A 25,006-nucleotide genomic window follows, 5' to 3' on the forward strand; every position below is an offset into this window, starting at 1 on the left:
AGAACACAGAAGGGTCATTTACAACACACTTTACTGGAGAAACTAATTATATTGTACTTTAATACTTGACCATTTTTCAAGAGTACATTGCCAATATACCATCGCAGAATTGCACAAATTCTCAATACATTCAGAGTTTACAGACAACATGCTTATGAAAATTAGCACAATAAAACAACAGGTACACTTTAGAGCCCTAGTAAAAAAAAGGTATACTTTAGTACATTTCAAGCATACTTACATTTGTGAAAGTACATTTTAAGTATACTAATTATTAAGTGTACTACCTATAAATATATATGAAGTATACTAAAAGTATGCTTGGACCAACTTCGACATTATAACTTTAAGCACACGTAAATATAATTGTACCAAAATACACTTTTAAGAAATATATTAAATAAAAGTATTCTGTAAGTGAACAAAATATGTATTTGCCCAAGTGTAAATATACACTTGCTCAGGTGTATATTTAAAAGATTTTTAAAATATCTGTCAAAGATATTTTGTGTATATTTTAAAATATATGCTCAAAATAGATTTTTTTTAATTCACTTAACGCTACTTTAAATTATTAATTTCAGTATATTTTAAATTACATCTCAGTGTATATTTTAGACTAATAAATTATGCCTTTTTAGGTGCCTTAATAATCGTTTACTTTTTTTTTTTTCAAATGGAAAAGAATAAAAAAATGATAATCCTGATGTAATGTTGTTTAACAAAGTACCCAATCCATTTTCAGATGTTTGATGTAAGCCAGTGTTTCTCTATGGAGTTAGATTTGTTTCACAATTATTCAATCAAAAAAAAAATCATGTCAAACAAAAAAAGTAGTATTCAACCAAAAAAAAAATCATGTCAAACAAAAAAAGTAGTATTCAATCAAAAAAAAAAATCATGTCAAAGCAAAAATCACTAAGTTTTTTTTTAAAACTATTTTTTTTGTTTTTGGTTGAGTCTCTTTTTTTTTTGGTTGAAACTTTTTTTTTTGGTTGAGTCTCTTTTTTTTTGGTTGAAACTTTTTTTTTTGGTTGAGTCTCTTTTTTTTTGGTTGAAACTTTTTTTTTTGGTTGAGTCGCTTTTTTTTTGGTTGAAACTTTTTTTTTTGGTTGAGTCGCTTTTTTTTTTGGTTGAAACTTTTTCTAAGTTTTTGGTTGAATTCGTTTTCTTGCTTATACAACTTTATTTGCTTCGGGGAAGCTTACATGAACATTCTGGGCGGGGCTTAAGGACGAGCAATGTAAGACGTGTTCCGATTGGTTAGCGCTGACTAAAGCGGATGACTCCCTGAGATCTCAGAACTCCGTCCCGAACTGCAGGGCTTCGGTGACGGGACACAGAATGTGGACGGTAAGTAATCTTCACAAAATTACACCGTTTAGCAGCTTCTAAAGTGTCCACCCTGTTTCAAAGAAGAAATCTTACTCAACTTATGACGACAGTCACATATTTTGTCTGCCGTGATCCCCGGTAGCATATTGTGCTAGCTAATGTTAGCACTAGGTAAAGTTCATAAACTAGGCTTGTGTAATATTCGCCTGTCTTTATGTTGAATTCGTTAACCAGCGCACCTCTGTCGAGTGGCATTAAGCGTGGAAAATACCAAATATATCTGGAGGAAATATGTGTTAAAAAACTGTTGCGCAATCCTCAGTGTGTGTGTGTATTAACTAGCATTGAAGCTAAAATGGGAAAACAGCGGATCGTTGCACCAATGTTATCAGGTCCACATTAATCTGCACCACACGTCAAGTGACTGTGCAGATGATTTATTTACCAAGCACATAATCAGTGCTGTCGATGAGGGGAGGCAACGTAACTCTTAAATATATACATTTTCTTCCAGATGTAAAATGTAAAACTAAGCTGGTAGGTCACAGGCCGAAGGAGGATATTCACATAATTTCTGTTTTTTATTATTTGGTGGGTGTGTGTCCTGTACTTAGTTTTATTCCGAATTACATGTAATATGCCTTTTGCTGTGTTATATTAAATTAATTTGGTGTTCTCCTAATTCCCCATTCTAGTATGACCAGCAGAGTGCAGCTGAAGCAGGACAGGCTTGTAGGTCTTACTGATTCCTCCAGCTGCTACAGACGATCAGAGCATGAGGATGGAGAGATCAGTAAGTGTTGAGTCAGAGAAGGCCAGGTAGGGAAGGAAGTGTTGCTTATAGGGGCCGTGTGTGTTTGGCTAAATATATTTTAACATACATTTTCTACTTACTAAATATTTCAGTTTACTCTCTCAGTAACTTCAGTGTTATACCTCTGCACGATTTTTTTGCAGTTTCTCTTATTGTGATACAGTAACTGTTTCACTTGAACATTTAATTTCCTGAGATATAGTCAATTTATTTTCAATTAAAACTCTTAAAAAGACTTTAGGGCTTATTAGGTTTTGATTATGTTGTCTAGGTAAATATCATCACTTACTCGTACTTTTTTAATTCATTTTTGTTTTTCAGATTTGCGTCAAAGCTTCTTGATTCGTTTCTGAGCCATGATTGAGACTCTCCATGATGTTCACCCAGGACAGAGGGGAACTGTTATCAACTCCACTCCATTGACCCCTTGAGACCTTCCTGTTGTTAAATTGCTTTTCCCTTGGATCCAAGCACCTGCACCTCGCTGACCAGTAGTGACCATCAGTCCACAGTCAACTGGATCATCACAACATTGACTAACTTTTTATTTACAATTAGGATCTGAAAACCAGAGGACCAGCTACGCAAAAATCTACCTGCAAACTTTAAGCAGCTACCCTGACACTGCAGTAATCCTGGACTGGGCTGAGCTGCTCTTCCTCTCTCCTCCAGAGTGACGAGTTTTCATCACCAGTAAAGACAAGTTTGAGTAACTGCTGGAAAGTGTATTGTATATTTTTAGTGTTCATTTCGTTATACTGTTTGGACTTAAAATAAAATGTAATCTCTTTTGTAATACTCTACATTTTACAAACCTTTTTCCCTTATCTCAGTTGTAACATTATGTGAAGTATTTGCATGTAATTCGGCCTTCAAGCGAGATATTAAAATTAAACGCTTTCAAGCAATATTTCATCTTTTCTAAAACAAAATACAGAAAATACTTTCACAAAGTGGCTTTAATTCTGTCATTCCTCTTGTGAGTTGTATAATGGAGTGTTATGGCCAGGTTACAAGTATTTTTAATTATCAGAATGCAGTCATATTAGGATCATAAAGATGCAATTTTACCAGAAGAACATCTTAAAATATGGGAAGTCATTTTATGGAGAAGTCTTGGCTCCCTCTGACGAAACCAGCTCAGTCCAGGTGGTTCCGATACATTCAGTGGTTAAGAGGATCAACTGGCCACCAGGTAAGCATTGATGTCAAAATAACAAACAGAGCTACTGATGTAGGAGTATTTTCCATGTTGAAGAAAAGCTAAGTTTATAATGGGAGAGGGAAAATGATGCGTTTAGGTCAGCCGATGTCTCCATCCAGGAAGCCACTAAAGCCAAACAACTCCAGTCCAGCTCCAGCTGCAGTGAGGATGAAAAAGGGAGAAATAACCGAACGTTAACATGACAGGGAATAAAGGAAATTTGGTAATTCGCTTTTAATGTGTTCCAGATCCAAAAAGAAAAAGCTCTGATATAAACTTGTTTATTTATTTCTGCCAGGATGTTGGTGGTAATTTTTGTATTTTTATTACAATGTATCATTAACACATAAGCATGCATTATTTTTAAAACCACTAAATAAACTGACTTGGAGAAATATATTTAGCCAAACACACACGGCCCCTATAAGCAACACTTCCTTCCCTACCTGGCCTTCTCTGACTCAACACTTACTGATCTCTCCATCCTCATGCTCTGATCGTCTGTAGCAGCTGGAGGAATCAGTAAGACCTACAAGCCTGTCCTGCTTCAGCTGCACTCTGCTGGTCATACTAGAATGGGGAATTAGGAGAACACCAAATTAATTTAATATAACACAGCAAAAGGCATATTACATGTAATTCGGAATAAAACTAAGTACAGGACACACACCCACCAAATAATAAACAGAAATTATGTGAATATCCTCCTTCGGCCTGTGACCTACCAGCTTAGTTTTACATTTTACATCTGGAAGAAAATGTATATATTTAAGAGTTACGTTGCCTCCCCTCATCGACAGCACTGATTATGTGCTTGGTAAATAAATCATCTGCACAGTCACTTGACGTGTGGTGCAGATTAATGTGGACCTGATAACATTGGTGCAACGATCCGCTGTTTTCCCATTTTAGCTTCAATGCTAGTTAATACACACACACACACACACACGCACACTGAGGATTGCGCAACAGTTTTTTAACACATATTTCCTCCAGATATATTTGGTATTTTCCACGCTTAATGCCACTCGACAGAGTTGCGCTGGTTAACGAATTCAACATAAAGACAGGCGAATATTACACAAGCCTAGTTTATGAACTTTACCTAGTGCTAACATTAGCTAGCACAATATGCTACCGGGGATCACGGCAGACAAAATATGTGACTGTCGTCATAAGTTGAGTAAGATTTCTTCTTTGAAACAGGGTGGACACTTTAGAAGCTGCTAAACGGTGTAATTTTGTGAAGATTACTTACCATCCACATTCTGTGTCCCGTCACCGAAGCCCTGCAGTTCGGGACGGAGTTCTGAGATCTCAGGGAGTCATCCGCTTTAGTCAGCGCTAACCAATCGGAACACGTCTTACATTGCTCGTCCTTAAGCCCCGCCCAGAATGTTCATGTAAGCTTCCCCGAAGCAAATAAAGTTGTATAAGCAAGAAAACGAATTCAACCAAAAACTTAGAAAAAGTTTCAACCAAAAAAAAGCGACTCAACCAAAAAAAAGCGACTCAACCAAAAAAAAAGTTTCAACCAAAAAAAAGAGACTCAACCAAAAAAAAAAGTTTCAACCAAAAAAAAAGAGACTCAACCAAAAAAAAAAGTTTCAACCAAAAAAAAAGAGACTCAACCAAAAAAAAAAGTTTCAACCAAAAAAAAAGAGACTCAACCAAAAACAAAAAAAATAGTTTTAAAAAAAAACTTAGTGATTTTTGCTTTGACATGATTTTTTTTTTTTTGATTGAATACTACTTTTTTTGTTTGACATGATTTTTTTTTTGGTTGAATACTACTTTTTTTGTTTGACATGATTTTTTTTTTGATTGAATAATTGTGAAACAAATCTAACTCCATATTTCTCAACCCTGGTCCTCACCGCCCCCCTGCTCTGCATGTTTTAGATGTGCCTCTATTCCAGAACAGCCGATTCAAATGATTGCGAGACCATCAAGTACTGCAGAAGCCTGTTAATCACCCAGAGATACAATTCAGGTGTGTGGCAGAAGGGAAACACCTAAAACATGCAGGACAGGGGGGCGGTGAGGACCAGGGTTGAGAAACACTGTGGTAAACAGTAATCAATAGACGGCAGACAAGAGACAACTAGACAAGTACCTGACAGAGAACAAGAAACACAGGTGGATATAAATACACAAGGGATGTAGACACAGCTGGGATCAATCAAGGGTAGGCAGGACCACACCGAAACTCAACTGACAGAATCCTAAATAAACACACTGGAAAACTCTTACACAATGTCTGCAAGTTTACACTAAAAAATGAGTTTTCCTTTAAGAACATGATCTCAAACACTCAAAAAAATTCAAAGCTTACTTCAGTTCATTTTCAACTAGTAAAACATCCAGGTGTGCCGAAAGTGTGTTATCTGAAGGAACCACACTTGAACATTTAAGCCAAGATTTGTTTGGAATAACTACAGAACATGACCAAAGAGGAACACCATAGCAGTGAAACAGAGAAGTCAAGTTTTGGAATGGAGCAGTCAGACGTCAGAACTAATTCAGGAAAAACCACGAAGAAGCTTCTGCATGTACTTATAATTTGATAGATTTAGTGAGCATTGGCAAAATTGTGCACCAACATTTTCAAGACAACATGTGAAATGCAGACAGACTGCTACCAAAGAAAAGCTGAAAGCTGGACTTGATTTGAAATTGCTCTGTTTCTCACCAACACTGTCACAAAGCTTTGACTTCATTGACGTCTCTGTCCTATAATATATAGAGTTTATATTATAGGATAACCTGTGTGAATCCTGAGTAGCTGAAATTAATATAAGTACAACTTAGTCTAACATCAATAATTACATAATACATTTGAAGTGGAATTATAAAGTATCATAAAAAGAAAACTATTAAGTATACCTAAATATTTCAGTTGCTACTTTTACTTCTTAATCACTCTTTAGTTGTAAAAATAGATCCAAATGTAACCTGTAGATTTTCTAGTATCCACAAGGGGGCAGCAAGAGCTGCTTCTCGTCAAACTGAAAGTGAAAGTGGTTTAGATGAAGCTGTTCTTGCAGCAGAGGAGAGGCACTCCCATCCTGCACCGTTACAAGATCCACTCAGAGTTTCCACATTAAATATCAGTGCTGGTAAGTTATGGTCACTTATTTGCAGTGGTTCACATTACAGACTACACTTGAAGATTCTTGACTTAAACTAGTGGCAGATAAATGTGATTAGGTCTCTGTGTGTGTAAAGAACGAGCAACGTCACGTATAAATGCAACTTGTTTACCAGTGAAGCGTGGATTTACAAGTTTCACTTCCTGTTTTCTCTCCTTCAGAGCACTCAGGCTCTGAGGTGCAGACAAACTCAGTCTAACACCCGAACACAAAGTTTTCAAGACGGACATTTTGATTGAGGGTAAGTGCTCATTCTGTGCCAACTGTAAGTGAAAGAAAGATTATTTACTTTATTTCAAATGGGATTAAATTCTTTGTCAAATGTACAAATTTTGAAGAGGACGAGGCAAAAACGTTTATTTGACTAGAAGATGAGAAGTTTGATTTTCACAATCTTCACAAGTTAGTAAATATGGGAAAGCAGCTGCTCCCCTTAGGTTACAGTTGGAGGGACAGAATTCAAAGTTTAAAATGTGGCCTAACTTTATCTGGTCACATCACAAATAGCTAGAAAGATGGCAAGGAAAGTGAAAACTGTTCCAGAATTCACTGGTAGAGAAGGGAATTTTAAATGTAAAACAATATAGGACTTCTCATGCTGTTGCAAGAAAAAAATCTCATCTGTTTTACCTGAGAGTTTTACTGTATATAGGATTTCCTAAATGCACAGATAAGGCTGTCCCTGTCCTTCTATGTTTCTTACTGTACGATATCATTTCCAGGAAGAGCAGAGGCTAAAAATATATAGGTGAAGATGGTGATGCACACTGACAAACAGAGTACCTACCACTCCACTGACAATATGGCCGACTACTGTGTCCACAACAAAGCATGGATAAAAATATCGGGCCCTGCAGCTGCGCCGCTTCGGGACGTTTTCTTTGGATCGAATGTCGTGGTTCAACCAGAACTCAAGGCTACAGGAAGACAAGAAAAAGAAGCCAAAGCTCTCCAGAAAGAAATACCTGACAGGAGACAGACTGCAGAAGAACACTCTGTACATGTAGGTGTTTATAATCCAACAGGGTCAGCGCCACAAGAACAACAAGCAGAGAGAGTGCAACCAAAGAGAGGTGAAGACGCTTAGTGGTGGTAAACAAAAGTTTGCAATAATCATAAATCTATCTCAGTGAAGCTCAGGGATAACAAAGCCATAAATAATGCAATCTTTTTTCCCCCTTCCCTGGTGGCAGCATCAAAGGTCATCATCAAAGGAACAGATGGAGTTCAGAAGTGCATCAAAGGTAACTAGAGATTACAGCGGTTTACAGTTTTCTGTTATCCTTTCAAATGAACATGATGATTTAATTTTCACCATTGCTTCATAGTGCTGAGAGCCTACAGGATCGTCCTGTTGGGAGAAACCGGGGCTGGGAAAAGCACCCTTGGAAACTCCATCTTAGGAGAGGAAGTGTTCAAACCTGGCAGGACGACTGACTATCAAATTCAGTCCAAATCTGCCCACGAAAGAAGAATCACTGTGTTGGACACTCCTGGTTTCGCTCATTTTGACCAACCTGAGGCGGAGCTGAAGGATGAGATGGCGAGGTGTACTGCAAGGTGCACTCCTGGTCCCCATGTTCTTCTGATTGTGCTGAACGTAGAGGAATCCTCAAAGCAACAGTCGGCTGCAATCGACAAAATCTGCCAGTGTCTTCCAGAGGAAGCATTCAAATATGCTGCAGTTGTTTTTACTCATGGCCCAAATAGGATGACAATTGAAAAGTATATCAATGAGAATCAACGTCTCAAGGATTTGGTAATGAAGTGTGGTGGCCGATATCATGTAGTTGATCGTAAGTACAGCCCAAGGGGTGACGAAAACGACTCTCAGGTGTCACAGCTGATGAGCATGATAGATAAGATAGTGGTAGAAAACAAAGGAGGGTGTTTCACTAACGAAATCATCCAGGCAGATCAGAGAGACAAAAATAACACAAAATCAAGTAACCCAAAACAATCAAACAATGACAACAGAGGTAATGCCAACAACAACTTGTGGATTAGCTTCTCAGGCCCTGAGGGGAACTTGGTGGCAGAAGCTTTGTTTGGGTCAGATGTTGCAGTTTGGCAAACAACACAAACATCCACCGAGGCCGGAGAATGTACTACTAGTAAACGGGGAGAAAATAAAGTACCATGTTCTGAACCAAAACAGAGAGATGAAGAAAAGTACAAGAGTGAACCTCAAAAAAACTCCATTTCAATGGAGGAGGAAGAGGCAGTTGAGCACGAAAAAGAAGCTAATCCAGAGTTTGATACAGAAACAAACGAGGCATCAAATATGTCGGACAGGAGGACGGAAACAGCAGGGGCAGGAGCTGCAGGTTTAACTGGGCCGGCAACGGGAGGTTTAGGGGCAGTTGGGGCAGGTCTTATCGGGCTGGCAGTGGCAGGTTTAGGGGCAGGTCTTACAGGGCTGGCAGTGGGAGGTTCAGGGGCAGTTGGGGCAGGTCTTACCGGGGTGGCAGCGGAAGGTTCAGGGGCAGTTGGGGCAGGTCTTACCGAGGTGGCAGAGGGAGGTTCAGGGGCAGTTGGGGCAGGTCTTACCGAGGTGGCAGAGGGAGGTTCAGGGGCAGTTGGGGCAGGTCTTACCGAGGTGGCAGAGGGAGGTTCAGGGGCAGTTGGGGCAGGTCTTACCGAGGTGGCAGAGGGAGGTTCAGGGGCAGTTGGAACAGCTTTAACTTGGGTGGCAAAAATAGCTGCAGGTATAATACCTTTGGCAGCAGCAGTAGGGGTAGGCACATGGGTCAAGAAAATGTATGACAAGATCATGCACCTTTATGAGATGATCAAGAAGAACATCGGAGTCGTCCTTCTGGTTGTCGCTTTTTACTTCCTGCTGTTCTTGTCGTTTTGTGACAGAGTACCAATGGCTGGAGCCATTTTCCTATCAAGTGGGATATTGGTGATGTTTCTGGTCATACTGTTTTTGTTCACTGTCATTTTGAAACAATGACAGTTTGTGACTATGTACCCAGTTTAATGTATTTTGGGAACTGGATTCAGATGGAGATATGGAGACATAACTGTTGGGTTTTAAGATGTGCAATTGTCTTCAGTGAATATGAAGATTTTTAAAAAGATCTCAGCCCAAACGTTACTGATTTTTACCTGAACACACAATTAATGCGTCTGTGTGTTCTCTGCATGAAAGGTGATTCATGGGTTAAGAAGGAGCAATTAGTAATCTGGTTTAGAGCTGGATCACTTGACAATGTGTTAATCCCTTAAACATTTAATGTGTAATTAAACGATAAAGGTGACAAGTAAATTTTATGAACTAGATCACACTTTAAGTAAATATTTGTTGTATTTAACATATTTCAGGTAAGAAATGAACATGTAATGAAATAGATCCTGTCCTAGAATTTCATGTAATTGACCATTACAGGTAACAAATGTGATGATCACCTAGCCAAGGTAATAGATTTTATGAAAAAATTTTTTTAAATATAATTGTGGTTAAAAAAATTTCTTTAAAAATGGTCAACATGGAATAAAAATATGCCTAATCTATATAGTTCAGAAGAATAATTTCACAATGATTTTGAGTTAATGTGGCACACAAATTGGAAACTAAGAAAACATATTTAATATTAAAATTATTTAAAATATTGACTATGACTTAAACTTTTAATAGGGGATAGTGTGCCTCATGTAATAGCATGAATTACCACTTTTTTGTATCAGTTGGTCACAAGACAAGGCATTTATTTACAGGAGTGTTTGGTTCGTAAATTGACGGTCCCTTTGTGAACCTCGGAGCGCTAGAGAACAGCTGGCCGAAACTAGCGTTCATAAATCGGATCAACCTTGAGTTAAACGTCTCTTACTCCGTGGCACGCGAATATCCAGTATCCAACTTGAAAATAACTCCGCTGCAGGCGGTAACACAATGAAAACACTTGAAAAGGTTTGTTTTGGTCTGCAAAGATGGCGCCGAGCGACGCAAACATCATACGCTGTGACGTCGGCTCCAAAGCTCTATTCCTGGGAGGATTACTGGGGAAACGATGAGGAGTCTTACTCCTGGCGCCCACCAGAGTAGCATTATTTCATTGTAATTTATAAGTTTTTCTTTAGCTAGTCTATATTCATGATAGAAGTTACATCTCTCTTTTTTGGTTATAATGCAATATTTAGTGAAACTTGTTTATCGCGCCCACAAATCACACAAAGCCTCATGGGGGACGCAATTTATTCCGTATTGCTATGAATGTCTGATAGACACACCGCACATCTCTACAATGAGTGTAAAAATAATGACCAAAACAACACACGTGAAATTTTAAGGTCAGTTTAATTGTCATTGCGGGACCTAAATAGACACCGGCTAACAGAATATCAATATCTCAAATATATTAAATGATGAAATATTGCCCTGTTTTTTGTTTCATTCTTTTTCAATTGCTCTGTTGGCGGCAATTTATTCACATACATTTATTATTATTAAAGATCAGTTGTACAAGTTTGTGTCATTGGGGGGCCCCGATGACATGTTAGCATGCACCTCAGAAAGTATGTAGTTGCGCCCCTGTTCTTCAATACTTATGTTGTGTTTTAAATTAGAATGTTGTAATAAAGAATTGTGTTGATATACATTGTGTTTTTATTGATATTACAAAAATTAAGTTGTAAGGGACAGAAAAGGCATCTGCAGCTGACCCAGATGCCTCAATGAAGGACGGGCCAGCAGAGCCCGGGTCTGGTTTGCCAGAGGTGAAACGGTTTATGGGCCAGTTGGACCAGACCTGGTCCGGAAACTATTGTCCATCAGGTTCTGGTCCAGTTCTGGTGACTCTGTTTGGATACAACAATGTGGCATTTTGTGTAATTCCTGCCATGTGATTGGCTGAGGTGATGTTTGCATTAGCTGTATTAACTGGCAACCTTTAGGAAAACCGTTGGTGTTGAAAATGTAGAATCACTTGAGTCAGGGTTTTGTATATCAGGTCATAAATAATTAATACTATAAACTAGAGAAATAGCATAATTTCACAGAAATTTCATATCAGCGTCAGCAGAAAACTGGACTCTGTTCAGAGATGTCATGAATCCCTGATTTCAGGAAAAAATAATGTTTGTTTAAAACCAAATAATTATTTGTACAAAATATACAGCTGGCCAGACAGGAAATATTTATAAATGAGACATTTTTCCTCTGTCTCTGATAATGGACACTTCCTGACACCAGTTTAAATCTGTCTGAAAACAACCTATGATAATACATACCAATGTTTCTAACAGTCCTAACTCAGTTTGCATTGTGTTAAGTGAGACAAAGCTATTTTGAACTGGATCTGCACTGGTTTTCTACAGGTTTTAACCAGGTTCTCTACAGTTTCTGGTTCCATTTAACTAACTATTGCTCCATCTTCCTGCTACCCACTGCAGCCCAGCAGCAGACCTGCGGCTGTAGGCCAGAGGCCACAGGAAGAAACAGTGGAGGAAGACCAGCACAGTAGGTCAAAGGTCAAAAACCCACCAACCCTACACCATGATTCCCAAGGTGCCCAAGCATGCAAATGGTCTACCAAGCTGACCTGATTTCCCCTCCACCAAAGGGAATAAGCTGCTCTCATGATTCCTCTGGACAGCAGCCACAGTAATGAACTTATGGTCCATCAGCATGGAGACAATTCTAACCCTAACTAAAAACAGTAAGTGTTAAGGAAAGCTGCTACTGAATTAATTTATAGTAACATAAGTCAGACAAACTCCAGACTGCATAAAAATTACTTTGGAATAAAGTTTTCCCTTCATATTGAGAGAGGATGGTATCATCCTGACACCAGAGAGGTTCTGCTTCTGGCTCTAGTGATGGAGATAAAAACCAACTGAACTGGATGAATGACAATAAACTGATAAAAATCATTAAAAATGAATCATTTATTAACTAACACACAAACTGACAGGAGGTTCTGTTCACTGTTAGCGCATTCATCCATCCATCCATCCATCCATCCATCCATCCATCCATCCATCCATCCATTCCAGCTCCTCCGGGGGAACCCCAAGGCGTTCCCAGGCCATCCGAGAAACATAGTCCCTCCAGCGTGTCCTGGGTCTTCCTCGGGGCCTCTTCCTGGTGGGACGTGCCCAGAACACCTAACCAGGGAGGCGTCCAGGAGGCATCCTGACCAGATGCCTGAGCCACCTCACCTGGCTCCTCTTGACGTGAAGGAGCAGCGGCTCTACACTGAGTCCCTCCCGGATGACCGAGCTTCTCACCCTCTCTCTAAGGGAGAGTCCAGACACCCTGCGGAGGAAACCCATTTTGGCCGCTTGTATCCGTGATCTCGTTCTTTCAGTCAAAGTAGTTTATGTTAAATTTACATCAGTGATGAAGAGGAGAAACTGATTAAAGTGAAAACTAAAAAAAAAAAAAAACAGTTTAAAACTGAACATAAGTCATCAACCAATCAGCTTCAGCCAATCATCTGCACTTGTTCCTTTTGATCACGAAGTAAATTCCCACAGCAGCTCCCAGCAGGCCGATGGTCAGACCGACTCCACAGAAGATAGACGGACCGAGACCGGAATGAGGATTGTCCACCTCCACATCTGGAGACAGAGACAAGAAACATCTGGATGTTTGATTTAATAAGGTTTAATCAGGTTTATCATTAACTTAAAGGCTCCCCTTCAGGATTTCAGTCTAGTTAAAGTCTCCTCACCCCAGGTCATGGTCTGTGGTTTTGTCAGAGCCACATGCTCCACGGAGCAGCTGTAGATGTCTCCCAACTGAGGGACGAACTGCAGCCTGGAGATCTGGGTGAAGGTGAAGTCCTTATTGAGGAGGGGAACGTTGATGCTGCTTCCTTCAGTCACTTCCTGACCGTTTTTGGTCCAGGAGACGTTGACCGGAGCGGGATAGAAACCAGAGACGTGACAGATCAGGATGTTCTTCACTCCCAGCTCCACATTGTCTCTGGGGTAAATCACCAGGCCGTCGGGGGGGTCTGAGGAGAAACCGTGAGGTTAACTGGAGGAACAGGACCTGATGGAGAGTCTGATCCAGGAAGGGTCTGAGCAGAACGTCTGATGGTGGACCGGATAGATCAGAGTCTACCACATTCACAACTCAGAGCATCAAAGAGAAGCAGAAGAACTGATGACCTGCTTTACTGTAACTCGGCAAATGGTAAACCATGGGGTGGGGCTAACCGGCAGCAGGTCTGTTAGAGATTAGAAATAAACTGATGGAATAGTTTCCAGAGGAACTGGACCAGAACTGGACCCAGACCATCAATAGGACCTACTTCGTTTTATTATATTATGGGATGTTCCCAGTAACCACCATCGTCTTTACTGGGAGCAGAAGACAGTTATTGTTCATATGTAAAGATGAAAATGATAAATTCCTGTTTTATTTCTAATTGTCCAGCCTGAGAGAATCTCTGTGGGAATATTTTAGTTATTTATTCTCAGTTTCAGTCAGATAAAATAAAGTTAATAACATGAAGAGTTTTACTTATATTAATTATTTGATGAATTAGATGGATCAAAAAAAGAGCTAAATGTTAATATTAATTCTTTCACATGAAATAAAATGTTTGAAAGCACTGAAATATAGAAACAACCCGGAGTGAAATATCTGCTTTCATCAAGGAAGAAAGCTCTGCATGTTATTAATGGTTAATAAACAGTTAATAGAGTGATAATATTAGATGAATATAAACTGTAATAAACTGGAACACCTTTAATTAACATCATATCTCAGATTTTAGACAACATGGTTTTTCCTCACTGGACTGGATTTAATTGATTAAAATATTCTGATTTGTTAATAATAAACATTTAATTATAAAAATGATCAGCTGATCAGAGGTGAAAATAAATCAGTTTAAATAATTATTGTTCTTCACCGTTTTCATCTGGGATGTCCTTCATGGCTATACGAATCGTCTTCAGGTTTGCTCTGCAGATCTGTTGATTAGCCACAGCTGTTTCATAAGCTCCTGGGCGGCTCATCTGGTCAATAAAAGGAGGCAGAGGTTCGACTCCTTCTCCCTTCTGGAAGTTGGCGTACCACAGCACTTCTCTATCCAGGGTGTACACAGACTCTCCATCAGAGTCTGAGCATCCATTGATACTAAGGTCCTTATGTAGAACTAAAAACACAGAGAGAGAAACTGATGAAGAACCTGGAGCAGAACCTCCAGAACCCCATGGGTCTATCAGAACCAGTTTGGACCCGGTCAGAACCAGAATAACTCACCATCAGCAGAGACCCAGAGGACCCCGCTGAGGAAGAGGAGCAGCTTCATCTTCATCAGTCAGACTCTCAGAGACTCTGAGAGGAACTGAAGCTGCTGCTGGAACCAAACGCTGGCAGCAGCCAATCAGAGGGCATGAGGGTTGTGACGTCATCAGGAGCTGGGCAGAGGAAGGCTGGAGCTCCAGAACCAGTTCCTCGGGTTCAGGAACTGGTTCTGCAGGAGTCCAGGAGAACCAACTGCTGGTTCTTTGTTTGTAAACTTTGTTCATTTTTAATTTTTAAATGTACTACAGAACCAGAACAGAACCCATTTCTCTCTGTGATCTTCAGCCCTCAGGCTCTTCTACCCGGTAACCAGTGATGCAGAGGTCATGGGACTCTGTTCTGGTTTTTACAGCAGTTCCTATCAGAACCAGTTAGTTCCTCTGACTGGGAGAGAGAGAGAGACATGGCTCCATCACCGCTCTGCTGGCTGCTGATCGTCATCATCATAAACTCTGCTGGTATGATCAATAACTGATAATATGATCAATACTCTGGTAATAACTGATAACCACCAATCATTAAGTTATATGGATCAATATTCAGGGTTTAAACTGCATATTTCTATAAAAATATAGAAATATGCAGTATAGAAATATGTAGTATTGATCAGGATCAATAATCTGATCACTGATCAATACTACAGCTAATATCTGGATCAATAGTCTCTTACTCTGGATCAGTTCTGCTGGCAAATCAGTGATGCAGATTCAAAACTGATAAACTGATCAATGTTCTGATTAATTATTGATCATTAATATGGTAATCATTACTTCAGTCCATTCAAATGTATTGATTGGTAATCGATGTGAAGTTGATCAAATGAACGCCTGCTAGGATCAATAACTGACAGTAAATCAATGCTGAGGTTCTGTTTTGGTTCCAGATGGATTCAGAAATTGCCAAGTGAATCTTTGTGCCTTTAACTCCACTGAGCTGTTAGACATCCAGTTCATCAGCTCCTACATTTACAACAAGATGGAGTATGTCAGGTTTGACAGCAACGTGGGGAAGTTTGTTGGATATACGGAGTTTGGAGTGAAGAATGCTGAACAATGGAACAAAGATCCTTCAAGGATAGCGATGATGAAAGCTCAGAAGGAAACCTACTGCCTGCACAACATTGTTGTCGACTACCAGAATGTTCTGACTAAATCAGGTGAGTTTGATTTGATCATTTCCTGATTCTCTGATCAGTTCTGACTGATGATCATTAAACTGAATATTTCAGTCTTCATTTATTTATTATTGATTAACTTAAACATTAAACTCTGATGTCATCAAATGATCAATATTTATCTCTCACCATGGATCTGATCAGCTGATCTATAGAGATCCAGTCACTGCTGATATTAGTGATGGTAATAACTACTGGAGTTAATCAATATTAAATACATAGATATTTTAATGACATCAGAAACGTTTAAAGAATCAATTAAATCTGGAAACAAGCAGGAAAAAGAAAATAATTTTCCTGTTAATTGTTCATAAATATAAAATTCACTATAGAACTTAAATACTGAAGTTACATCTAGTTATAGATGGACTCAGTCTATAACATCCAGTTCTATTATTATTAATGATTTATGATTTATCTACAATAATAACATTAGTTTATCAGAACTCTGGTCTGTTTATAATTATATTTATGTATTAATTATAACTATATAAAACCCAGGTCTGTTTGGATCAATAACCAGAATCATCACAGTAAATTTAATAATCTACTTCCATTTCCCCTCCAGTTCTCCCAGCAGCTTCAGTTCTGGTTAAACTGGTTTTATCATCAATAATCAACAAGGAAACTGATAATATTGATACAATAATATAAATACTTCCTGTGACATCCAGGCATAATCAGAATGGATCATGTATGGATTAATTTGACCTTAATAATAAACCAATAACCTGTCAATAATCTCCCAGTCATGCCCACCGTCAGGCTTCACTCCAGGACGCCCCCTGCTGGCCACCACCCCTCCATGCTGGTCTGCAGCGTTTATGATTTCTACCCTAAAACCATCAACGTCGGGTGGCTGAGAGACGGACAGGAAGTGACATCAGATGTCACCACCACTGACGAGATGGCGGACGGAGACTGGTACTACCAGATCCACTCCACGCTGGAGTACACGCCCAGGTGGGTCAGAACCAGAACCAGTAGAACCCCTGGGGTCTGACCCAGTTCCCTGCTGGTCCTGACCCGGTTCTTTTGGTTCTGACCCAGTTCTGTTCCTCTCTCTTCAGACCTGGAGAGCGGATCTCCTGCAAGGTGGAACACGCCAGCCTGAAGGAGCCTCTGATCACCGACTGGGGTAAGAAGGACAACGACTGGAGACACCTGGAGGACGGAACACCTGTCTCACCTGTCCTCATGTCTCACCTGTCCTCATATCTCACTTGTCCTCATGTCTCCCCATGTCCCTCTCCTGTCCAAACATGTCCCCACGTCTCTGTCCTCTTCCTCTCTGTCCTTCCAGACCCGTCCATGCCAAAGTCAGAGAGGAACAAACTGATCATCGGAGCTTCGGGAATGGTCCTGGGTTTGATCCTGTCTCTGGCTGGATACATCTACTACAAGACGAAGCCCAGAGGTCAGAACCAGAACCTGAACAGAACCAGAACCAGAATAGGACCAGAACCAGTATAGAATCAATTCAGACCAGTTCAGACAGTTTTAGAGATAATTTAAAACCAGTTGAGAGCCAGCTGCATTCATGTACTGAAAGAGAAAGGTCAAAGGTCAGAGCCAGAACACAACCAGTTTAAAGCAAGTTTATGGAACCAGAACACATTTAGGCCCGGTCCCGATTCTCTCCCTCCCTCCCTTGTTCTTGTTGGAGGTCAAAGGTCACAATGTGTCCCACATTCTTCTCATCCGCCCTAAGTCCATTTTGGGTTCTGTTTCCACCTTTACTCTGAGTCCGCACTTTTACTGCCTTTGGCAAAGTGTATTACCCACAATTCATAGCTGCATGTGACAGATTTATGGAAATGTTTTGTTTGTAGAAAATCTAAATAAAATATCATAACAAGGCACACCCTCAAGTTGCTGCTCCAACTTTTCTCACAGACATATCCCTGTTGGCCAAAGCTATCCAAGACAGCACCGTCCCACCGCCTGCGCCCATGGCGGTCAGCGGAGATCCAACCAACTACCTCAAATGGAAAGATTCATTCGTCTCAGTGGTGGACTGGAAAAGCATATCTCCTGCTGATAAACTGCATCTACTAAAAAGGTACATCACTAGTCCTGCTCTTAAATGTCTGGAGGTCATATTTTATTGCAGTGAAGGAGATGCATACAGAGAAGCAATGAAGAGGCTTGACCAGCGCTACGGTCAGCCTTTCATTGTTCAGAAGACATTTAAGCCGTTTTGCGAAGGACCAATTTGATTTTGGAAAATGTATATATGGAATTGTTTGGCCTGTGTGTGTTGGCGCCTGATAGGATTTTTATGTGTTATCACTCTTGCATCAGTAGTCTTATATTCAGGTTTTTACTGTGTGTGTTGGAAACTTTTGACCCTCACTCAAAGAAGGTCTCTGCAGCATGATTACCTCTAGATTCCCTCAGCCCTTGGGAGAAATCTCCCACATGTAAAAGACTAGATGACCTGCGTGAAACATGTTCTTCTTTTATCTCTTTCTTTCTTCCTTTTCCCTGAAAATAAAAGACAAGCTCAAGCTGGAAGTTATCAGGACGAGCGGTGGGCAGCTTGCTGGAGCGGTCCGCTGCGTCTTGTCTTTTCATGAAAGCTTGATTTCAAAGCTCATGTTGTCTGTGGTTCTTTTTTATGTAGGTTGGGGAGAAAATACCTGTCATCTTGATGCCGTGACCCACATGAAGATAACAAGTTCCGGATGGACAAAGATGACCTGAAAAAAGGATTATATGATGAACATTTTAAAAAATAAACATATTAAGTAATCTGCTATGACTCCTACACTGAAAATGTGAAAACACGTGATGAAGAAATGCATTTGGTTTCCTGCTGTTTCATTTATACAGTACATTTCTTTTTAGTGTGTTTGTACTCCTTAGACTGGAAAAAAATAGCATTTTTATTGTTCCTTTTTCATTTTCTTGTCTTCTCTTTTCTTTTCTTTAGATTTTAGGTAGCTCACACATATGTCAGAATGATAACAGGAGGGGAATGCTAGGATTTTTATGTGTTGTTATCACTCTTACATCAGTAGTCTTATATTCATTTAAAAGTGTCAGCTTTTTACTGTGTTGGAAACTTTTGACCCTCTCTGATGATATGTACCATTTCTGGCTAACACTCTGGCACTAAGAGTTCTTCTTCTTCTCTTCTATTATGGCGGCTTGCAAGCAACTTTAAGATGCATACCGCCACCTACTGTACACGACTGTGTAGCAACATTTCTTTACATCTGTTAAAGTCTATTTTTTAATCTTGTATTTTGAAGAAAAATAAATAATGCTTTTCTTAATCTATAAATATCCATTATGTTTCCTTCATTTCCCAGTATTCCTTTAAGACTCCATTCTTGACCTTCTTGTCCTTCCAACCATTCTTTTCAATTTCTCCCTTTCAGATTCATATGTTCTACAGTTCATCAATACATGTTCTACATTTTCTTTCTCTCCACATCCTTCACATTTATCATTATTTTCCTCCCTATTAAATATAAAATATCATTTAAATAGGTATGGCTTACTCTTAATCTGATCATTATTATGTATTCCCTTCTGTTTCTCTCATTAATAATTCTAATTCATACTGACTTTTGTACTTTATATAATCTTCTTCCGTTTTTATCTTCATTCCACCTTTTTTGCCATTTTTCCATTTCTTTATTCTTAATAAATGATTTCCCTTTCCCAAAAGGAATTATAATCGTTATTGTCACCTCTAAAGCCCTTTTTGCTCGTTTATCTGGCTTTTCATTTCCTTTTACCCCTTCAAGAGCTGGTACCAAACATCAATGCCACCTCTGTATAATCTAAATAAACTGCTGAATTTCTAATACTAAATCTTTCCTTAATACTGCTGCAAAAAATGTCTGAGATCAGGCAGCAGTTTATTAGATGCCGTAAACACAATTTGAGCAATTTTAAATTCCACCAGCACTTCAAGTTTAAGAGTTTTAGATCTTAAAAATAACGTGTTTGTGGTCTCATAATAACCAACATTATGGATGGTTCTAATGTTTCTGTAGAAAACTCAGTGGAAGTAAAGAGCTTCTGTAATAAATCCCCCAAACTTTGTACAATGTTAAATAAGGCAAAATCAGAGGTATAAAGAATATAAAGTGATTTATTATTCAGAATGTTTGACTTTAGCCAGGATTGATTTGCTTCTATTTAGTTTATTCTGTAAATGTTTAGTATGAGGTTTACAACTGATTTTATAATTTATTACCCAGAAATATAGATTTAAAATAGGAGCCATCAGCAGATCAACTGAAAGTAAAAGTTAAAATACTTATCTACCAGCTGTAGGCACTAAAGTCCAATTCATCAAAATTATCAAGTCTGATGCAGCTGATAAAAGCAATATTCTTGACACACAGCCTTTTTTATGACAAAAATAACTAAGGTACTTTTCAGTTTATTTGTTGAAAACGCTTTAAAACATGTAGAATTTTTTTTTCTACTTCACAATTGTACACCACTTTGTGTCGGTCTTTCACATAAAATCTGAATATTTATGCTTGTTGCTGTCATGTTATATAAAAAATAGTTCAAGGGGTGTGAATACTTTTGTCTGACAACACCTCAGTTGTCTTATCAGACAAATGTTAAACACACCCTGGTCTTTAAGTGTCTGATGTTTGTTATGTTGTTAAGTTTGCTTGTGTGACGCAACCAGTAATAAAATCAAAAGTGAAATGAAGCGTCTAAAGAAGCCAAAGAAAAAAGTTGCTTCTCCTTGGTGAGTGGCTTTTCTGAGGGATTCCTGAGCAATTCTTTCTTCAACATCATGGAAGGTAAGATATTATAATAACTAATAATAAATGTTAACCCCTTTAACTCTTTTTAGAAATCTAAACTCTTTGTTTTTGTTGCTGTTTAGTTCATGCTTTCAAGGACAGTCTAACACAGAGCAGCATATTTCTAACATGTACTTCTCTTGTAAGAAAGACAAAGTAACACAATTTGAAGTTGATCAACTAATGGGAAAGTCGTCCGTAAAGGGTTAATTTGATATCACTGCACCTTTAACACTGCGGTCATCAAGTTCAAGAAGCCATAACTCAGAGGATTTTCTCAATTTTCTCACTAACAAAATCATAAATATAATGTTGCATCTTAGCACTTGTGGATGAGACATGTCTGTGATAAACTGTAATCTGTGACCTGTTTCTCCTGTATTTGTAGGCCCTCCAGCTGCTTGTTGTGGGTTGGGAGCAAGAAGGAACAATTCCCAACGTAGGTCTTTTTTTTTAACCACGTGTAAATGAGTTTAATGAAAATTACACACAAATTGTAAAATTCTGAATGAACTGAACTTATGTAGCATTTTTTAGCCTGTAAGTTTTTAATTAATTATTTACAAAAGGTCTGAAAATGTTGTGTTTTGTTATTCTTTCTAATTACTTGCCTTTAAAGTGTAACTGATCCCCCAGTGAAACCATAAAAATTTATGCTCTATATAAAAAGAAGCAACAAGTGACAAGTCTAACAACTCAGACGGCATCATACAGCACTGTTGAAACCAATAGGAAAATCCAACTGCAGTAGCCACAGTTTAACCCAAAGAGGGCAGCACTATATCACAGAGTAAAATTAGGAAAGAAGAAAATTTCAACATTTGCTCAGAAGCTTTAAGATAGCACCCCAAGTTAAATGCTTAGTTTATTAGCATTTAACTTGGATGTCGCATGTCATAAATTGCACAAATTTACGACAAAGAAAATGTTGCATGAGAATATAACTGAGTAAAATAATGATGAATAATTTATATGACATAAAACAATTTAACTATAAATTCCTATTTCAGGTAAGACTTCATAGGTTACTGTGATTTCTCATGTCCTGGCCCCAGCTTTAATTATTATTTTTTAGTTAGGTTAGATGTAACATATATATGATGCTTCTTGAAGAACAATCAACAAAAATAAATGTTTTTTTCTTATCTCTTAGTGCGCCTAAGAAGAATCGCCATCATTGGACAAACTGGAGCAGGAAAAAGCAGCCTTGGAAACACCATATTTAAAGAGCAGAAGTTTAAAGTCAACCATGACGTGGATCCTGGGATGAGTGGATGTGAAGCAAAGACCAAACGTGTTGGTGGGAGAGAAATCACTCTGATCGATATGCCTGGATTATTTGATCCAGAGAAAGATGAGAAACAGCTGAAGGCTGAGTTACTGAAAGGAATCACAGAGTGTTCGCCTGGCCCTCACGCTTTCCTCATCGTGCTCAACGTGGAGAAATCTACAGAGAAAGACAACGACATCGTCAGCAAAATGAATGAACACTTCTCTGAGGAAGTGTTTAAATATTCCACTGTTGTCTTTACACACGGTGATCAGCTCCCAAGACGGAAACAAATCCAAGGGTTTGTGAAGGAGAACAAGTTCCTCAGCGATTTAGTAGAAAAGTGTGGAAATCGATGCCACGTCGTTGACAACAAACGCTGGAACAAGCGATCAAAGTACAGCTACAGAAGCAACCGGTACCAGGTGAAGAAACTGCTCAAGTCAATCGAGAAGACAGTGGAAGAGAACGACGGAAGCTTCTACACCAATGCCATGCTGCAAAAAATAGAGGAGAACATTAAAGAAGAAGAAGAAGACATCGCAAAGTCTTCCAGAAACATATCAGAGGAACAAATCGGAGAGACGGCTAAAGAAAGAGTGTATAATGATTTCTTAATAAAAGCAGCAGGGGTGACTACTGGTGCTTTGTTAGGAGCTGTTTTTGGTTCAGTAGTGGCTGTTGTTGCAGTTCTACCAACATCAAGTGCCATCAACTTGGCAAAGAATTTATGGAGCGGAACTGTTACAAAACCAGCTTCGGACTCAACAGCAAGTGCAGCACCAGACAAAACAGGGGAAGCAGAAAAAGAAGCAAATGTAGCGGCAGAAACAGGAGAACCACCAACAGCAATGATGGAAAAAGAGGCAGATACAGCAGCAGCAGAAAAACCACTAGCCGCACAAAAGGTGGCAACAGTAGAAAAAGGAAAAGCAGTAGAAGCAGCTGCAAATATCAGAAAAGAACCTCCAAAAACAGAAGTTATGAAACAAGTGGGTGTGACTGCAGTAGCAGGAGCGTTTTTAGGGGGTGTAGCAGGATACAAAGCAGCAGAAAAAGCAAAAACTCCATGGGAAGCAGCAGAGAAGGCGGCTCAGGCTGTGTCATGTTCAGGATTTACAGCCATAGAGAAATCTATAGAGAATCTTTAATCAGAGCTTGTTAAACCCATGACCAAAGACTCTTAAAGGAACAGGGCACATATATATACTGGGAATTGATATAGTTCAATACGGTTCAACATCTAGTTGATTGATTGTGATTTTTTAAAGGGATTTTGTGTAAATAACAAATACAGTTATAAACAAATGTGAGAAAATAGTCAGTGTTGCAAATTTTATGCAACTTCTTACATGTGTTGAACCATGAAATAAATTCATATTTGATGTGAAATCAGTTGTCATAAATTTACATTTTAATAATTGAATGACATAATTGATGAATTAACTGTTTATAAAATCATTTAAATGTTTATTTAGTACATGATCATGGTACATTTAACTAATGACACACTGACATTAGTATATGTTTATTTAATTTTGTCCCTTTTAGCCCTCCAAAGAAGATAGCACCTCCACAATAGCAAAAAAAGCTATGTAAATATCAAGCAAATACATTTTTTTCCCAATAAACAATATGCAGATCATAATCTCTCTATCATATCAAATCAGAGATGCATACAGCTGTAAAAAAAATGTGTGTGGGTTTGAAATTATTTTATTTACTGTAATACATCGGAATCTGTCAAAGCTACGACATCATCAAGATGTATTTTCCTAATGTTTGAGTGGATTATGATGTTTTTAATTTTCATGAATTTTACACTTTAAAAGATTACTCTGACATTTAGTAGTTAAAAATGATTTTACTCTTTCTGACCTTAAACAGAAAATGTTTAAGATTTAATGTTATACATTGATGGAAAGAAATGTGTCTCTTTTTTGAAAGTGTATGTAAATGTTTAGTAAGCTTAAGTTGCCACAAGTTCCACAATGTTTTTTTTTGTTGTTGTTGTTGTTGTTGTTTTTGAGTATTCTCCATATTGTTCAAACACCAAAGGACCTGAACTGAATGAATTAAAAATGAAGTGAAAGACATTCTCTCATGTTTTCCCCTCTTTCTCATGATAATGAAGGTCTTCATTATTTATTCTGGCTCACTTAAAAATAAATGAGAAAAATCACCAGGAGAAACAGATTGAAGTATTTTATTCTTAGTTTGTGGGTTTTCTTAGGCAGCTTTTTCTTATCTGGTACTGACGATGACTACTTCTAATAACAAAACAAACAGATAAAATATAAGAATTAGTGTGAGTAATCTCTGAAATAGGGCGAAAAATGTTTGAATTTATTATGACAGAGTTCAAGTGACTTACCTCTGTTGTCTCTCTCCTGTGCCTGGTGTTCAGGCTAAAAGATTCCCCAAACACCTGAGCACCTTTCAAAGGTTCCAGGAGAGACCATTATTGATTGAAGGGAAAGGAATAAACTGTGCACTTTAGAAGTTTAATATTATAGATTTACATCTATAGAAATTATGTGTTTAATTATAGATAGTGTTTAACCAGGTAATATAACAGTCAGACTATTAGAGTGACTGCATTTGTTCATCTCTAGATTAACACAAAAGATGCAAAAACCTGAATTTATGACAACTAAGACATAAAGTCAACTAAAACATTTGGAGTTTCATAGTTTTCCAAAAGCATTGCTGAAATTTACTCTTATACTTTTCTTGTGAACCGATAATAGTGTGATGTTTCATCCTATTAGCTGGATGAAAAATCTCTTTATATTTAGAGAACACTTGCCCTTAAGACATGGTTTCTATAGATTCTTTTTTATTTAATCAGATCTTTTTATTGGACCAACCATCTGATAGCATGTTGTTTTGTCTTCAGCCACTGGAAAAAATCTTCAGGATTTTACAAGAATCTACAAATTTATTTGGTTCTCGTCACTGAACATATGGCTTGCCAAAAGCAAACTGAACTTAAACTATGTAA

General features: G+C 38.4%; 4 protein-coding genes and 2 long non-coding RNA genes across 7 annotated transcripts; 4 read left to right on the forward strand and 2 right to left on the reverse strand.

The window, feature by feature from the left end:
• Window positions 1–1,790: 1,790 nt before the first annotated feature.
• LOC148153986 (uncharacterized) lies at window positions 1,791–3,102 on the forward strand. The gene is made up of 2 exons (XR_015766024.1): window positions 1,791–2,128; window positions 2,471–3,102. It is a non-coding gene; the product is annotated as an uncharacterized LOC148153986 (long non-coding RNA).
• Window positions 3,091–5,037, reverse strand: LOC148153987 (uncharacterized). The gene is made up of 3 exons (XR_015766023.1): window positions 4,612–5,037; window positions 3,826–3,923; window positions 3,091–3,510 (listed from the first exon to the last, which is right to left on the reverse strand). It is a non-coding gene; the product is annotated as an uncharacterized LOC148153987 (long non-coding RNA).
• A 1,349-nt stretch (window positions 5,038–6,386) lies between these two features.
• LOC106933493 (uncharacterized) lies at window positions 6,387–11,105 on the forward strand. 2 transcript variants are annotated; one of them, XM_088015348.1, is made up of 6 exons: window positions 6,387–6,472; window positions 6,667–6,746; window positions 7,228–7,578; window positions 7,699–7,749; window positions 7,834–8,937; window positions 9,163–11,105. In XM_088015348.1, exons 3-6 carry the CDS (start codon window positions 7,260–7,262, stop codon window positions 9,462–9,464), a joined length of 1,776 nt encoding a protein of 591 aa, XP_087871474.1. In that variant the 5' UTR covers window positions 6,387–6,472; window positions 6,667–6,746; window positions 7,228–7,259; the 3' UTR covers window positions 9,465–11,105. The 2 variants fall into 2 exon arrangements, with proteins under 2 accessions (XP_087871474.1, XP_087871473.1); XM_088015347.1 differs by having other exon boundaries at window positions 7,834–11,105.
• A 1,274-nt stretch (window positions 11,106–12,379) lies between these two features.
• On the reverse strand, window positions 12,380–14,866 carry LOC106933497 (RLA class II histocompatibility antigen, DP alpha-1 chain-like). Its single transcript, XM_015012772.2, has 4 exons — window positions 14,730–14,866; window positions 14,377–14,622; window positions 13,186–13,470; window positions 12,380–13,072 (listed from the first exon to the last, which is right to left on the reverse strand). Exons 1-4 carry the CDS (start codon window positions 14,782–14,784, stop codon window positions 12,945–12,947), a joined length of 714 nt encoding a protein of 237 aa, XP_014868258.2. The 5' UTR covers window positions 14,785–14,866; the 3' UTR covers window positions 12,380–12,944.
• A 214-nt stretch (window positions 14,867–15,080) lies between these two features.
• Window positions 15,081–19,237, forward strand: LOC106933496 (H-2 class II histocompatibility antigen, E-S beta chain-like). Its single transcript, XM_015012771.2, has 7 exons — window positions 15,081–15,232; window positions 15,658–15,930; window positions 16,698–16,911; window positions 17,019–17,086; window positions 17,252–17,365; window positions 17,845–18,010; window positions 18,575–19,237. The coding sequence occupies exons 1-7, from the start codon at window positions 15,178–15,180 to the stop codon at window positions 18,600–18,602; spliced, it is 918 nt and encodes a 305-aa protein (XP_014868257.2). The 5' UTR covers window positions 15,081–15,177; the 3' UTR covers window positions 18,603–19,237.
• Window positions 19,238–19,376: 139 nt separating this feature from the next.
• Window positions 19,377–23,585, forward strand: LOC106933494 (GTPase IMAP family member 7-like). The gene is made up of 3 exons (XM_015012769.2): window positions 19,377–20,729; window positions 21,121–21,171; window positions 21,886–23,585. The coding sequence occupies exons 1-3, from the start codon at window positions 20,723–20,725 to the stop codon at window positions 23,151–23,153; spliced, it is 1,326 nt and encodes a 441-aa protein (XP_014868255.2). The 5' UTR covers window positions 19,377–20,722; the 3' UTR covers window positions 23,154–23,585.
• The last annotated feature ends 1,421 nt before the right edge of the window (window positions 23,586–25,006 follow it).

Source organism: Poecilia mexicana, unplaced genomic scaffold (assembly GCF_051168715.1).
Source record: "Poecilia mexicana isolate PSO_F unplaced genomic scaffold, ASM5116871v1 scaffold_18, whole genome shotgun sequence".
NCBI classification, from domain to species: Eukaryota; Metazoa; Chordata; class Actinopteri; order Cyprinodontiformes; family Poeciliidae; genus Poecilia; species Poecilia mexicana.

Bases quoted from the DNA above. Each gene is read 5' to 3' on its own strand.
- LOC106933493 (XM_088015347.1), top strand. From the start codon at position 7,260: ATGGTGATGCACACTGACAAACAGAGTACCTACCACTCCACTGACAAT. The intron at 7,579-7,698 runs GTGAAGACGCTT...CCCTGGTGGCAG, and splicing joins GAGAGTGCAACCAAAGAGAG to CATCAAAGGTCATCATCAAA. The intron at 7,750-7,833 runs GTAACTAGAGAT...ATTGCTTCATAG, and splicing joins AGTTCAGAAGTGCATCAAAG to TGCTGAGAGCCTACAGGATC.
- LOC106933497 (XM_015012772.2), bottom strand. From the start codon at position 14,784: ATGAAGATGAAGCTGCTCCTCTTCCTCAGCGGGGTCCTCTGGGTCTCT. The intron at 14,623-14,729 runs GTGAGTTATTCT...CTGTGTTTTTAG, and splicing joins CCTCTGGGTCTCTGCTGATG to TTCTACATAAGGACCTTAGT. The intron at 13,471-14,376 runs GTGAAGAACAAT...GTTTCTCCTCAG, and splicing joins GGACATCCCAGATGAAAACG to ACCCCCCCGACGGCCTGGTG.
- LOC106933496 (XM_015012771.2), top strand. From the start codon at position 15,178: ATGGCTCCATCACCGCTCTGCTGGCTGCTGATCGTCATCATCATAAAC. The intron at 15,931-16,697 runs GTGAGTTTGATT...ATAATCTCCCAG, and splicing joins GAATGTTCTGACTAAATCAG to TCATGCCCACCGTCAGGCTT. The intron at 16,912-17,018 runs GTGGGTCAGAAC...CTCTCTCTTCAG, and splicing joins ACGCTGGAGTACACGCCCAG to ACCTGGAGAGCGGATCTCCT.
- LOC106933494 (XM_015012769.2), top strand. The intron at 21,172-21,885 runs GTAGGTCTTTTT...CTTATCTCTTAG, and splicing joins AAGAAGGAACAATTCCCAAC to TGCGCCTAAGAAGAATCGCC.